This window comes from Kwoniella shivajii, chromosome 4 (assembly GCF_035658355.1).
Source record: "Kwoniella shivajii chromosome 4, complete sequence".
Taxonomy (NCBI): domain Eukaryota; kingdom Fungi; phylum Basidiomycota; class Tremellomycetes; order Tremellales; family Cryptococcaceae; genus Kwoniella; species Kwoniella shivajii.
The window spans coordinates 1,375,339-1,389,508 of NC_085911.1; the positions used below are offsets into that span (position 1 = coordinate 1,375,339).

The 14,170-nt window shown below is 42.0% G+C and overlaps 5 protein-coding genes across 5 annotated transcripts; 4 read left to right on the forward strand and 1 right to left on the reverse strand.

Moving 5' to 3' along the window:
- Positions 1 to 297: 297 nt before the first annotated feature.
- On the forward strand, positions 298 to 1,514 carry IL334_003494 (uncharacterized protein; the record flags this gene model as incomplete). The annotated part of the gene is made up of 4 exons (XM_062935224.1): positions 298 to 405; positions 476 to 534; positions 597 to 1,197; positions 1,272 to 1,514. 4 exons carry the CDS (start codon positions 298 to 300, stop codon positions 1,512 to 1,514), a joined length of 1,011 nt encoding a protein of 336 aa, XP_062791275.1.
- A 1,148-nt stretch (positions 1,515 to 2,662) lies between these two features.
- On the forward strand, positions 2,663 to 4,276 carry IL334_003495 (uncharacterized protein; the record flags this gene model as incomplete). Its single annotated transcript, XM_062935225.1, has 12 exons — positions 2,663 to 2,772; positions 2,841 to 2,892; positions 2,969 to 2,992; positions 3,054 to 3,089; positions 3,142 to 3,160; positions 3,221 to 3,238; positions 3,310 to 3,331; positions 3,425 to 3,533; positions 3,603 to 3,746; positions 3,797 to 3,840; positions 3,891 to 4,003; positions 4,062 to 4,276. 12 exons carry the CDS (start codon positions 2,663 to 2,665, stop codon positions 4,274 to 4,276), a joined length of 906 nt encoding a protein of 301 aa, XP_062791276.1.
- Positions 4,277 to 5,988: 1,712 nt separating this feature from the next.
- Positions 5,989 to 8,655, forward strand: IL334_003496 (uncharacterized protein; the record flags this gene model as incomplete). Its single annotated transcript, XM_062935226.1, has 7 exons — positions 5,989 to 6,062; positions 6,129 to 6,229; positions 6,302 to 6,386; positions 6,471 to 6,909; positions 6,971 to 7,042; positions 7,093 to 7,184; positions 7,242 to 8,655. The coding sequence occupies 7 exons, from the start codon at positions 5,989 to 5,991 to the stop codon at positions 8,653 to 8,655; spliced, it is 2,277 nt and encodes a 758-aa protein (XP_062791277.1).
- Positions 8,656 to 9,307: 652 nt separating this feature from the next.
- On the reverse strand, positions 9,308 to 11,732 carry IL334_003497 (uncharacterized protein; the record flags this gene model as incomplete). Its single annotated transcript, XM_062935227.1, has 4 exons — positions 9,308 to 9,560; positions 9,639 to 9,773; positions 9,848 to 11,265; positions 11,340 to 11,732. 4 exons carry the CDS (start codon positions 11,730 to 11,732, stop codon positions 9,308 to 9,310), a joined length of 2,199 nt encoding a protein of 732 aa, XP_062791278.1.
- Positions 11,733 to 12,404: 672 nt separating this feature from the next.
- Positions 12,405 to 14,143, forward strand: IL334_003498 (ATP-dependent (S)-NAD(P)H-hydrate dehydratase; the record flags this gene model as incomplete). The annotated part of the gene is made up of 8 exons (XM_062935228.1): positions 12,405 to 12,492; positions 12,573 to 12,603; positions 12,668 to 12,772; positions 12,838 to 12,928; positions 13,024 to 13,158; positions 13,326 to 13,418; positions 13,518 to 13,807; positions 13,924 to 14,143. The coding sequence occupies 8 exons, from the start codon at positions 12,405 to 12,407 to the stop codon at positions 14,141 to 14,143; spliced, it is 1,053 nt and encodes a 350-aa protein (XP_062791279.1).
- Between the last annotated feature and the right edge of the window lie 27 nt (positions 14,144 to 14,170).

A 14,170-nucleotide genomic window follows, 5' to 3' on the forward strand; every position in this document is an offset into this window, starting at 1 on the left:
CGTCTTGACTTGACTTTTCACCGTATTATTCGATGTTTTAATTTGCCATGTTGCGATGGAGAGCAACAAACCTCAATCCCAATCCATCCATGCCATCCCATCTTCCTCCATAGGCCAATCCAAAACGTCGGAACTGTATGGTGAAAGGGGACCCATTCTCCGGATAATTCCGAGAGTGGCACTTGCTCTCCAATTACAGTTCAATAGTATAGGTGGAGGTAGATCATCTGTAATGTTGCAATCAACATCTTTGTTCACTTTGTTACACAGTCTCGTATACATCAGTAACAAAGTACAATGGCAACGAGATCACGGACACTGGGAGGTACAAGAACACAGAATCCTACCAGAGTACAGATCCAACCTGGAACTCCTGTTGATGAATCTGGAGAAGTGAAATGCAGTGTAAGTGTGCACACTTTCAACTATGTTCTCCTTCATATAACTTATACATGTATGTATCGTTGATCAATAGGGACACCAAATGGTATGTCCAAAGCTACGTGCTGGACCCACTACAAAGAATGCAGGACGGTGAGCTTCTTCTAATTCTGGGAACTCATCCTTGAATAAAAGCTCATGAAAATAGTCGATAGCGCATTTTATTGTTGTCCACTACCTCGAGAAGATCCTAAAAGATGTAAATTCTTCAAGTGGCACGATGAGTTGTTCCCATTAGCGAACACGTCAAATAGTACTGGTGCTGGACCATCAACTCCTTCTTCATCATCACATAGAGCTTCCGCTTCTACTTTGGTCCAACGGACAAATCAGACTCTCGGCCAATCACCTTCTGCCAGATACGGTAAACCCCTAGGATCGGTAGCAGGAGTCGGAGCTGGATCAGGTCCATCTACAACTAACTCAACCAAGACTGATCAGCCTACTAAACATCGAGAGTTAGTTGTAGTAGATGACGAAGATGACGATAACGAAGATGAGATGGAAGAAATCGATTGGAATAAAGTAGATACCGATGAGATTGAACGTGAAGCTATAGCGTCAACACCAGGATCATCACAACGTACAATCAACCCAAATCCAAGTCAAAATCAACTTACTCCAGGTGGTACGACATCTTTCACTGATAGATTAAGGAATGCAGTAGTAGAAGATGGATCAAATAATAAAAGACAAAGAACAGAAGAAGATGATTTACAATCCCAAGAAAGAACACCAAAAAAAGCATTGAATGATGTAAGTGTTCATGGAAATTTCATTAACTTCCAATTTTACGTATAGGTCAGATTGGAATTGACGATGAACTTTAGACAAACCCATTCATGGCATCACCTTCTAATTTGAATTTACATTCACCGCCACCACACGCTATTCTGTCACCGACAATGTCATCTCTCGATCAAATATCAGATCATCTTCATCGTCAAGATAGATTACTTCGTGCCGCCGATCAAATGAAAAAAGGTATGAGAATCACTATCAAGACTTTACAAGACAAGAATAAGGAATTGGAAGATAGGGTGAAGGAATTGGAGAAACGTCTTGGTGAATGATCACTGTGTCAAAGCTGAGATCATCCAGGGGTGTAACGGTGAAGATCATACCAATTCGGGAGATCGAGTCAGGATCCTTCTGTGTTGGACAGTATTATGTTGTAGTATACTGATAAGTCTTCGTAAAACAAAAGTTGTATATATCTATATGCCTTGTATCTTAAGTACTGTAATATAACCTATGTAACCTATGCCATGTTACCGAATAATCATGGCGCAAGATACTCGCTTTGCTCTCAAAAATCAAATTTTACATTTGAAATGTCAAGCACGAAGTGGAAAATCCCCGTGCACTGCTCAACGACGTCCTGGACCATCATTGTTTGGCACGGACACCGTGTGTGTGTGTGTGTGTGTGTGTGTGTGTGTGTGTGTATACGTTTGATCGGCTTTTGGTACTTTTTCGCTTCGGTTTTCGGAATAAAAGGACATCCTTTTGATGGTGTCCTGTGCTACGTCGGTTCACTTTTGTCTCCTCGCTTTGTTGCACTGCACTTGATGATCATCTCTGGTGATTGAGATCCCAAGGCTAATTGTATGGGGGAAATCCCCTTTCTCCCCATCTGTCATTGACTTGCATCACTTATAGAAGAGTCAGTCAACAAACCGAAATCAGGGACTTTAGCTTTTACTTTCTTATCCGCATCTTCTCAAAGGACCCCTAAACTATTTGTCAGATCAATAGCTGCGAAATCGGAGTTTGATTCTATTTTGTAAAGTATGAAAGTAGTCCCTTAGTTCAGCTTTGGCATTTTCTCATTCTTCTTTCTTCCTTTCATTCTTGCTCTTGCCGCTTTCTCATATTCGCGTCACCGTTCAAACTTCTTCACTCTGTTTTACCGTTCTTCCTTTTGTGACCATACATAGCCACAGCGATCAACAGGAAGGCTACAACGGCTACTCAAAAAGACGCAGACTTCTGTCAACCTCCTTTGAAACAAGTGAGTCGAATAACAAACTCCGAAAATCTAAATCAACCCAAACGTTACTTGACAGTCCTTTCTAAAGCATGACATTGATCTAGAGATGGTTCACGATCACCCTTCTCGCATCTCCTCTGCCCACAACGAGAAGTGTCAGTTACTTTGTAGATACATACATGATTCACAATACTGACCGATTCGTCCCCAACTCCTGCAGTCGCCAACATGGATGGGAATGATCGAAATAAAGACGCAGACGATATTGAATCTCGTCATTCTGCTGAAGGGACTGGTTGTAATCATAGTGCATATTTCGTAGAAAATGAAAGATCCTAGTAAGGGGTCCGCTCATTCTTCCTCTTTTGAAAGAGATGTCGTAAAAGCTTACAATGCTGGATGAAAGTCTAAAATCTTCTTTGGTATATCGATTTCCTGTAGATCATGAAGAAGTCATCGTAAGTTCAAGTCCTCGTTTCTGAGATCATCTCGTCAGACTGATTCACCATGGGTGGCAAATCCCGATGCGTTCAGCGACAAGATCGTCAACAATGTATTGTGAGTCATGATGCTTCAAACATCGTCCACCAGCTGATCCATTCCGTTTTTGTGACTACAGTTCTCAAAGTCTTTATCGGGTCTATTCAGAGGCCCAGTAGATATGATCCTCAATGATGGAGGAGGGTACAAGCGATTATTGGATGTAGGCTGTGGAACTGGCATTTGGTAAGTAACACTCCGCTTCAGTCAGGCTTCTCTCGAGCCTCTGCTGATCCGAAACCACAGGACCATTGCAATGGCGAAGTTATTTCCTCATGTCGATTGCGTTGGAATTGGTTAGTACCTTTCTAAAAGCGGAAGCTACTGATCGATAGATCTGGCACCTTTGCAGCATGAGTAGGTCTACCCGTAGGCGTACTGATCTAAACTCCTTCTGTCTTGCACTATTAAGGCACGCGAATACTGATTCCGCAAATTTGTCTATAACAGCACCAATCGCAGAAACTGTACTTTCATGACAGTGGACGCTAGTACCGGACTACATGTATTCGCTGATGGTTCCTTCGATGTAATACATATATGCCAGATGCTTCACGCGGTAAATCGATGAATCTTCCCTTCGTTATAGTATAGTTGACTCGAGTTGAGCAATCTGATACTGGCTTAGCTCGACTCTTATCCAGCTTTGATTGCCCACGCTCATCGCCTCCTTCGTTCAGGCGGAATGTTGTTGATCCACGAGCCCCAACTGCAGCTTCATAGTGCATATACTAGCTTCAACTTGGTAGACCTTAGTCCTAATCTAACAAGAGCAAGTAAAGAGGAATCGACTGTTCCACAGAAACTGACTGCAATGTGTAGATGATGGACTACATCACAACTGCCTTTCAATATAGGGGCGTCGAGTGAGCTATGCCTTCTTTTCCATCGAGAATTCAGCTGACATATGATTTAGTACCGATTTATTCAGTATGATGGACCAAATCATCGTTGAAGCTGGATTTCATTCCGATTTAATATCAACTCACTACTATTATAGATCAGCGTGTCCTGAGGATCCTGAAAGTGGTAAGTCTCCCGTCAGCTTCACGAATCTGTAAGCGCCAGACTGAGTAGATGATTGAAGACCTGGGCCAACACGAAATTCTCAATGTGATATCATTCGCATATGCCACAAGATATATGATTCTGGAGAGCGGGGTGACGGACGAAGATGATTTTGACAATTTGTTGAGTGGATTATCGGACGAAGTTAGAGGTAGATCAACTGGAAGAGCTGGACCTTTAGGTGCTCAGGGAGTACTGTCCCCTTGGGGTTATTGGTGGGCTACCAAGAGTTGAAATGTTTTTTAGGAGTGTCCTTAAGAGTGTGGACGTGGTCTGTGGAGGAAAGTGTCCTATAATTACCATATACTGATTTGGTTTCTGTGTCCTGTTTTAATAGGGTTGACATATATTCAATGCATGTTCCCTGTGACTTTGAGCCATTACACCCAAAGCGTATCAAGATGTACACGAGTCTCGTTCGGATCCGATGCAAAACGTGAAGTGAAAGCGAGTCGATGTTGTTGAAGGATGTCTGTCCTCTGGCCTAGTAGAAGGGTACGCTTTGAACGAAGGACGGGATTGCCTTTACATGTAGTTGTGACGAAGAGATTTCAGCTTTGACGCGTGAAGGCAAAGTGTGCCGTCTAACTCCGGCTTTTTCCTTTTGAGGCTGTGTTTCAGATTCGGCGTTCGGACGGTTAATTTAACCTGAAACGAGTGAAATGATGAACACACGATGAAAAAGATGAACTCTGTTAGCTTACATGTTCCTTTTCTCATGGGTGATTTTATAGCTTTGGATCGCCCTTTGAGACTAGCTACGATGGCTTGTGAGATAGTTGTTGAATTCCCCTTCCCGTCGTCTCATCTCATCTCGCTTCTGGTTTGTATATATATATATATATACTAGATGATGATGACTCATTATTACTTCGTTGCCAAGCCACGCGAATAACTTTTTTTTTATATCGTCTCATCTCATTTCACTCCATTTCAACTCTTCTTCGATTTTCCATTGAGTAGTCATTTGCTTGCTGATTTCGACCGATTTTGATTTTCTAACGATTCCTGTAAGATTGTCAAAACGAACCAGATACGAAATACAAAATACCAATTAGAAGAAATAAGTTAGAATAGGAAGAACAGTGCGGAGGGGACGAGGTCATTTACCCTTGATCGTTCATCGATCGTTCATCTCCTTTTTGTGTTTCTCCTCCTATCATCAATCATCTCATCTGCTTGTTTTATAGATTCACATTCACATTTACACTCTTTCTTATAATCACAATCATCTCAATTTATAATATCCATTCCATCGGTATTTCTGTACCAGACTAATTCTTGTAACAAAGTTACTATTCTGTATACCTTTATATTTCCCCAAAACTTACTAGATCTTGGTCATCCCCTTTCATCCTTTACCTTTGATTTTCCTTGCGTAGCGACAGAACGACAGTCAATCGACTTCATCATCTCTCGATTTCGATTCACACGCTACGACCCTTTCACGAGCATTCAAAATAATCATCAAACCACTGCTGCCTTTCATCGTATAAGAAGAGACGCTCACGTGTCCCCCTCGGCCATTATTTTGAACACATCAATCATCACAATCATCATTATCATCGAATCACACTTTCACAGCAGCTTCAAAACACGATTAGCATAATAATTTGGATATACATATATCAAAACTACAAGGACAGTAGCATACAGCATTGCTTTCATCATACCATCGTATCATCATATCATACTGTACCATCAAACTCAGCTCACGCATTACCATCATCTCTATTGTTATAATCGCAAGGAAAGAATCGAAAATCAAGATAATATCCTTTGTCCTTCACTCACCGATATTGAACGACTTCCACCTTCCTCATTTTCATGGTTGGCAAGTGTACAGACTTCTTTCTTCCATTTACTCTTCAACGACACTATTGTACCCTCCGTATCAATAAGTAAGAGTCAAGACTTGTTGAGAATCCATAATCCTACTAGCAGCCATGACAGATACCACTAAATATGGCAATGCTGTCGATTTTGATGTCGACCTACATTCAATTTATGCTGCTTATCTGTGAGTCAGCTGACTATTACAGAGAGCATCGATCGTCTCAGCTGACAAATTCGTGTCAAATCGCAGAGGACTGTTCGAATCTTCAAATACAGATTGGTGGGATAAATCCTGGGGAGGATATTTCACTACTTTCAATGACTTCTTAGGATTTGGATGGGAAGTAATGGGTATGTCAACATTCCAAACTCTCCCAAACTCTCCCTAAATAAGACATCAAGCCCTGACGCCGTGAGATGAAGTTGTGGTGGATAGCGGTACCGGTAAACCACACATAGCAGTCAGAAGAGAACAGATTGCTCTTTTCGCAAAGATGATTAGAACTCGGTGAGCATTATCCCTCTTTCCTCCTTCCTTTCCACTCACCCAAGACGTATGATATGTTTGGCTGACTCTCATTTCTTGCTGTAGATTTGGCGAATCATTACCAAAAGATCCACCTACAACTCTCCCTCTCGATCCAGTACCAACTCGAAACCTATCCCTCCGAAAATTAATCACTATTCGAGATCTCACGTCATATCGTAAACTCGCACAAACTTTACCTTCAGCTGAGTTATCATACCTTCGAGCTCGAGTACGTAATGGAGAAGTTGGAGTGGCAGAACAATTATTCTATGCTGGAGGGAGTAGCGGAGAGAGAGATACTGGCGGTGTTGGGGTAAGAGATAATGGTGTCGGATATACGTTCGCTTGTGTCAAATCCACTTGGTGGGAGAAAGGAGGTTCTCCGTACGGTCTGATACCTGGTATAGGAAGAACTCAAGGCTCTAAGAATAGTCAAAATGGTAAAGGGTTAGTATTAGAAGTCGGCGTAGCTACTTTGAGATGTGCCAACCTTAGAGCTGTGGTAAGTCCCAAATTCATCTTAGTAAAAGAATAAGCCCATTCTGATGGCCTCGATTTCATAGAACGTTTGGCCACCTGTACCCGATGAGAATTATAGAAAGTCTCATTACATAGTAGAAGAATGGGTAGATAAGGTGAGTCAAACCCTCGAGACCCGTAGCAGAACCTTACTGACTGCTAGCAGCGAGCAAACATAAGCCCACCGAATCACCCTCGAGCGTACGCCTTTGGGACTAGTAGATTTATCGCCGAGAAGGACGTTGAAAAGATTCTGGAGTGAGCTGGCTCTTTCTTTCATGTGCCCCCGACAAATAGCTGACAAACATTTTATAGTGCAAACGTGGGCGCTCTCGCATCCCAGGAAGGCGACAGTAATGCCAATACGCTTGTGCTACTCACATTGGGAGATCCTCAGCCACTCCCCTTGCCAGCTTCCTCTACTCTACCTTCCAACATACTTCACTTGGACGTTCTTGCTTTGGAACTAAACCTATTGAAGCGAGCTCAGGATCAAGATCTACCCGGTATCCCAGATCGACATCAACCGTTAAATTCCCTGGCGGCACTACTCCAGACTCTTCAAATACCCGTTACGCCTTTTGCACCTCTGGGAAATGCAGGTAATGAAGCTTACTACACGTTGTTGGCGTTCCAAAAATTGATGATGGGTGAAACTCGTTTGCCCGAAATGTTATTCCAACAGCCTTTCAATGGTGGAATGAGTTATCCTTCGTACTCACCGTTCCCAACTTCTGAAAGCATGCAATTCCTACCTTATTCACCATTACCTATGCCACCTGTCATGCCAGCAGCGGGAAGAAGTAGAAGAGATTCAAGTGGCAGTGGAAGACAGCTAGATTTCCGTCCACCTTCATATCCATCGTCACCTGCCAGTTCTCATTCTAGGAGGATAACTGAACAAACTCGACCTAGACCTGCATCGATGGGCGATCCATTATCATCATCGAGTGTCATCAATCGATCTAGAACTCCTGATAGTCAGCGTCACCGCACAGATTATCAGAATGGAGATGGATACGGGTCTGCACCTAACACTATCAAAGTCGAAAGAAAACCAATCGCTAGATCACAAACTGTTTTCTGGGATGAATCAAGTTATGCTCAATCACCGCCACCTGATCAGCGCCGACAAGATGTGAGAAGAAGGGAAAATTCTTCCTCAATAATGAGACCTAACGTGACTGGTAATTCGAATTCATCTGGATCAGAAGGTGTCAGAACTAGAAGTACAGGTCAATTACCTCCTTCAGCTTTGAGAAGTGGTATCACTCCTTCGGGAAGTTCAAGATCCATCTCTTGGGAAGGTAACGCTATTGACAGTTCAAATAAGGATGGATCAAGATCGTATACTAGTCTAAATGGTTTACAGGGTTCCACTTCTAATTTACGTCAGATTAGAGCTTCAGGAAGCTCGACAACGAACTTGTCAAAATCCTTGAGCAATAACAACTATAATAATTATATCAAGAATGGGAACGCTGGATCGGAAGGTACAGACACTGGAAGCTCGACTAAATTGAGTACGGAATCAAGTGGTGAGAACAAACCACCAAAACAACAACACAAACAAGCACAACAAAGTAGAAAAGGATTCAAACAGTCGATAGAGGAAGAAGTAAATAACAAAGATAAGAAAGAGAAGGAGAAGATGGGTAAGAATAAGCTGAAATCTGAGAAAAGCGTTAAAGATATCGCAGGAGCTTTGGCCAGATTCTGGGTTGGGTAAGGGATGAAATGAAAGCCAAAGTAGGATGGATCCGCTTTGAAAAAGGATGAGACGAACACAAAAAGAGAAATGGAGTTGAAAAGATGATGACGATGGATGATGGGTACTGAACGGACGTTTTCTGGACAGTGTTTTCGCTTGAACCTGTACAATATGATAACAAATCTGATGAATAATTAATGGTATGACACCCCTTTACGGGTACAAGGAACGTTAAAACAAGCTTGGTCTCCTTTGTTCTTGGCCGATTCAGCATGCACCACTCTTGTCTGATTCTCCTTGTTGCTATCATAGTGGCTGTGCTAAAATACTATATAACGTGTTTGTGCCATCGCGTTGCTCAATGGAAGGTCAACTGAATTGATGAGTTGAGAGTTTTTACATGAAAACTCCACTTTTATATAAGTGACACTATGAATTCCCATACAACGAAATGTATATACAAAATACCATCTATTGATCATCGTATCAAGATTTTCTCAACTATCGAATCGAAATCTGCTTTACCAAGATACGGAGAAAAAGCGAAATAACAGGTAAGCGAAAGACCCCAAAAGACCCAAAAAATCCTATTCCTATTCCTGTTTCTTCTATCTTATCCCTCTCCTGCATTTGTTTCTGACTGTCTGATGCCTGATCCCTGATGTTACTCTTACTTATTGGCAAGCTCCGATTGCTCTTCCTTTTCGCGTTCTCTCTTCCATCTATCTAATTCATCTTTGATAGCTTCCTTTCTTTGTTCAGGTGAAGGATGAGTCGCTCTAGTCCATAATTTGAACATGGATCCTGTCCACGTGTTATCTTCTGTCAACTTCTTGACCGGTTGTATCTCGTGTAAATCTGCCACTGAAGTAGAGAAATATGTTAGGGTCTTTTGAGGTTCATATCCTGCCAGAGCTAGGATCCTGATTACCACGCAGCTTTGATCAGCATCACAACTGCCTCCTTTCCAAGTGATCAATGATAGACGATGATTAACCCACCTCAATCCAGCTAGATCAGCCTCGTATTCGTGAACATATTGGAAACCAAGTTCACCGAATCTTTCAACTAATTCATCTGTACTGGTTCTACCCATATTGGCCAAAGCGTCATTCAACGTCGGACCTAGGAACCAGCTACAACGTGAAAACTGTCAGCGAGGACTACGACGACGACTTGATTTTACTATGCAAAGGATAGAGAAACTCACGTTATAGGCCAAATGAACGCTCGAACTAAATCCATTGTAAATCCCAAAATACTCGGCCAGAGGACTTGCTGCTGCGATAGCGCTTCAAGATGATGACTTAACAGTAAATGACCCATCTCATGAGCTAATACACAAGCCAATCGTAACGTCTGTTCTTCGGTCGGTTGAGAATGAGGTTGTCGATTTGATGTAGGAGTAGATGACGAGAATAACGAAGAAAAGAAGCTTTTCGATTTCACTGGCTCTTTAGGTATTTCGTCGAGATCTACAACATTTGTGGTATCACGTAATACCATATCTAATAAACCTGTGAAAACGACAATACCGCCTGCTCTTTTACCTCCAAAGCCGTAAGAAAAGGCATTTTCTTCATCCTTATCCATCAACATCAAGTTGTATGGCGGTCCAACTTCTAAATGTTCTTGACCTGAATTTGGTTCACCACCGGGCAAGACTGAATGTAACATTGATGAGACTCTCGGCCTAGGTTTGATAGGGTGATAAGGAGGGGGTGGGATTGTCGTGGCTGGTGGATAGGCTGGAGTGGGTTTCTGATCTTCAGGTAATTGATTACAATCTGCTAAAATAGCATTTTCCAATCTTGATAAAGTTGACTGCACCCATTGATATCTCCAATCATTTGGAGGGACTATTGGAGGAGCAGGTTTTTCCGGTGTAGTCAATAAGTTTATAACTGATTTATACCAATTTGGACCTGCCAAACTATTTGAGACTGTATCTTCTTCTTCTGGTGTTAATAGAATTAATCTCCATCTACCGGTTAATGGAACTCTTTCTAATGCAGCTATATAAACGACCGCTAATAGTAAGAAAGGTAACCAAAAGATGGTACCTATTATAGCTCTACCTCTTCTATACCAATCTTTAAACGCTTTTATACCTATCCAATATTTTCTCAATTCTTCAACTTGCTGTTTTTCTGTTGATGATAATTCCAACCAAGATCTAGTTGTTTTAGAAGCTTCAGGTAAATCAGGCATCCAAAAATGAGCTTTTTGTATCCATCTTAGAGTATGCCTTTTACTATGATCCATTTCTTCTAATGTTTTAGGTGACCAAGGTGTTTTATCACCACCTCCTCTTCTTGATCGAAATTTTGAATGTGGGAATGGAATTGGATAAGCAATTCTACCATCGGATGATCTCAATCCACCTTGATCATTATAATCTAATCCCAAAAATTCGTTCGCCTCTTTGTTCGTTAACCATTTACCTGTTTCTCCTTCACACCACGTTTTCCAAAACTCTTTAGCATTTTCACTGACTACAGGTTCGACAACATCCGTTTCAAACCATTTTCCAGCTCTGGCCATCTTGAATGCTGCCAGTGTACCGAGTGGGAAGAATGATATTAATATTCTAGATAATGCCGTTGCGGCCGTTAGGATGGATGTTCCCTGTTCAAACCAAATCAAAAAATCAGCTTGTAATCTTTCTTTTTCGAAATCAACTGGAATATATTATCACCCACTTTGAGAATGGCTATTGAAGCGGGTATGAGTGGTATAGCATTTCTCCTTGACGTCGCATGAAACAGTCTTCGGTGCTCCCATGCAACCCTTTGAACAGAAGTACGGGAAAAGGAACGGCCATTCTGACCAACATTTAATAAGAAGCCTGTTTGAGGAATGTCATATTCGACAGCTCGACCTTTGCCTTTGATGTCAAATCTATCGTGGGTCAGATCTGAGATATAAGGTCTGCGTGAGGACGAAGCCACGGATGATGACGTTGAGAACGGTGAAAGTGATGTGAGTGGGATTATATTGGTTGTAAGGAATGTTGAAGGTGGATGGGGGTTGTTCACTTGATTCGATAAGCGATATAAGTTACGTGAGGTCTTGATACGTCGAACAGCGAACATGATGAACAGCTCATCAACCTTGGGGTTATAGAGCCCTTGGCACTGAGCTCGACTCGGTATATGTGCTGCTGAGGGTTGAGGGCTAATTAACGAAGCAGATGAAGTATTGATGTGATCATGTAAATATCCAAGTTCATCTTTCGAATCATCGTTTCATGGCGTGGGATGTGATATCACTTTCCTTTTTGCGATACCATGTGAGCCGCGCTGGCGACCCGGCATAGAAAACATACTCGTATACAACATCTGATCTCAGGCACGCATGTTATTTTTATTATTAGAGAGATATGAAGCTTAATGTAAAACGTTCATGGTTTTTGTATTGAGCCATTAGAAAAAAGGACTATAAACAAGATTTCCCCCCTTTAGCTTTTGATTAGAAACGGTTTTGACAATACAATTTGTTTCCTCTACCGCAAGACCGTGTTGGAGCCCCGCACTCGAACACTCGAACGTCGTCATAGGAGGGGTTTATCGTTGAGAATTGAAAAATGGAGCATGTTCACTAAAATCATACGGCTTTTATTATTTCACGTAAATCATCTATTTTGGACACGAACAGTTTGATTGCTCGTATATCTTCCTTGAATTTTAGTCTCTTATTCCGATCAAAGCTTACTATTCACCGCACTTTGATTACACACCACAGTGACAACTTAGGAGTCTATAAAAATGGTATCAAAACAACATGCTCATTTGCTATCTTTGGTCAGAAGTATGATTCCACCTCTTTCACCAAAATTACATAAAGGTCAAGCTGGTACGTTGAGTGTTGTTTTTCAGCGTTATCTTTTGAGCCCAGATTGTCCTGACTTCTTAGGATTTGGTATTAATCTATAGGCAGGATCGGTGTACTTGGTGGATCTGGAGAGTAAGTTCTCCCCTGACATTTAGCATTCAAGGGAAATTGGTTTGATTGAAATGAATTTCTTTAGTTATTCTGGAGCACCTTATTTCTCCTCTATGGGAGCGATGCGATTTGGAGCTGATCTAGCTCATGTTATATGCGAACCTGGCGCTGGAGCTGTTATCAAAACATAGTATGCTCATCTTCTCCTGCTTTACTTGACTCAAAGTTAGCTGACTGATGCGCGTTGTCATCTAGCTCACCCGATTTAATCGTTCATGGTGTTTTGGACCCGTCGAAATCGATGGATCAAATTAGAGAGGAATTAAAAGGTATCATGGCTCGTTTGGTAAGTTGACAATAAGTTGTCCTTGATCTCTCGCAGTCGTTGCAAGTCTTCGAGGGGAGACGTATTGATTGATTCGCTTGGATCCATGATTTTAGCATGTACTCGTCGTTGGACCAGGCCTTGGACGTTCAGAACATATGCAAAACTGCGCTAAAGTAGCTTTTGAAATCGCAAAAGAGAATGAACAGATGGGTGTTGTAGTTGATGCAGATGGATTATGGCTTGTTCAAGTGAGTGTTCTGTTCAGCGTCAATTTGTTTGCCAATTAGGTGTTTAGCAAGGGAGATCGGCAGATCAAGGCAAGGTTTCTTCGTCAAGTTGGGAACGGCGGGGAAACCACGATATTAGGGAGAGAGGTCTTGTGTCGTTCATGGGCTAATCTCACGTTTCTTCCCAGAACGAACCACAAGTAGTGAAAGACTGGCCAGGAGTCCCTCGAATCATCTTGACTCCTAACGTAATGGAATTCAAACGGCTCTGTGATAAAATGGTGGGTCCTTCTTCTGTTGACCAATTTCACTCCTTGCACCGTATGATTTACTTCACTCACCCCCAGTAATCTATTGAATATCAGCTGACCAGTCAATAGCAAATCGACCCTTCCTCATCTCCCGAAACACTTTGCCCCAAATTAGCCTCCGCGTTAGGAAACGTAACCATCATCCAAAAAGGATCAACCGACATCATCTCAAACGGTCTTGAAATTCCACATTCTCTCAGAGTTGAAGGTTCAGATGAGAAACAAGGTGGACAAGGTGATATCTTGGAAAACGATTCTGAAGGTGGATTGAAGAGAGTAGGTGGTCAAGGTGATATCTTGAGTGGAAGTACGGGTGTTTTAATGGCTTGGGGAACTGAGTGGGTTAACGGAACTTATGAGTGAGTACAATTGACTTCAGTTCCACAATTCACCAAACCTAGTGGCTACCTCATGAAACCAGTCGATACCACACGTGTAAGAAATTCCGCACTAACAGTGGCTTCAATCTGTTCAGACACGTCGGTCATCCGCCACCCAAAGATAAAGGAATAGCAACGAATATCCCTCTACTAGCGGCATATGGTGCATCAACATTCAACAGACTGGTGTCCAAGAGAGGTTTCGAAAAGAAAGGTAGAAGTATGGTAACTGGTGATCTCGTAGACCTGGTCGGACCGGTGTACGACGAGCTATTCGGACAACCTGGTGAGCAGGAAGGAAAGGGAAAGCTCTGAAATATGTAAATGAGGGTTTAAATAGAT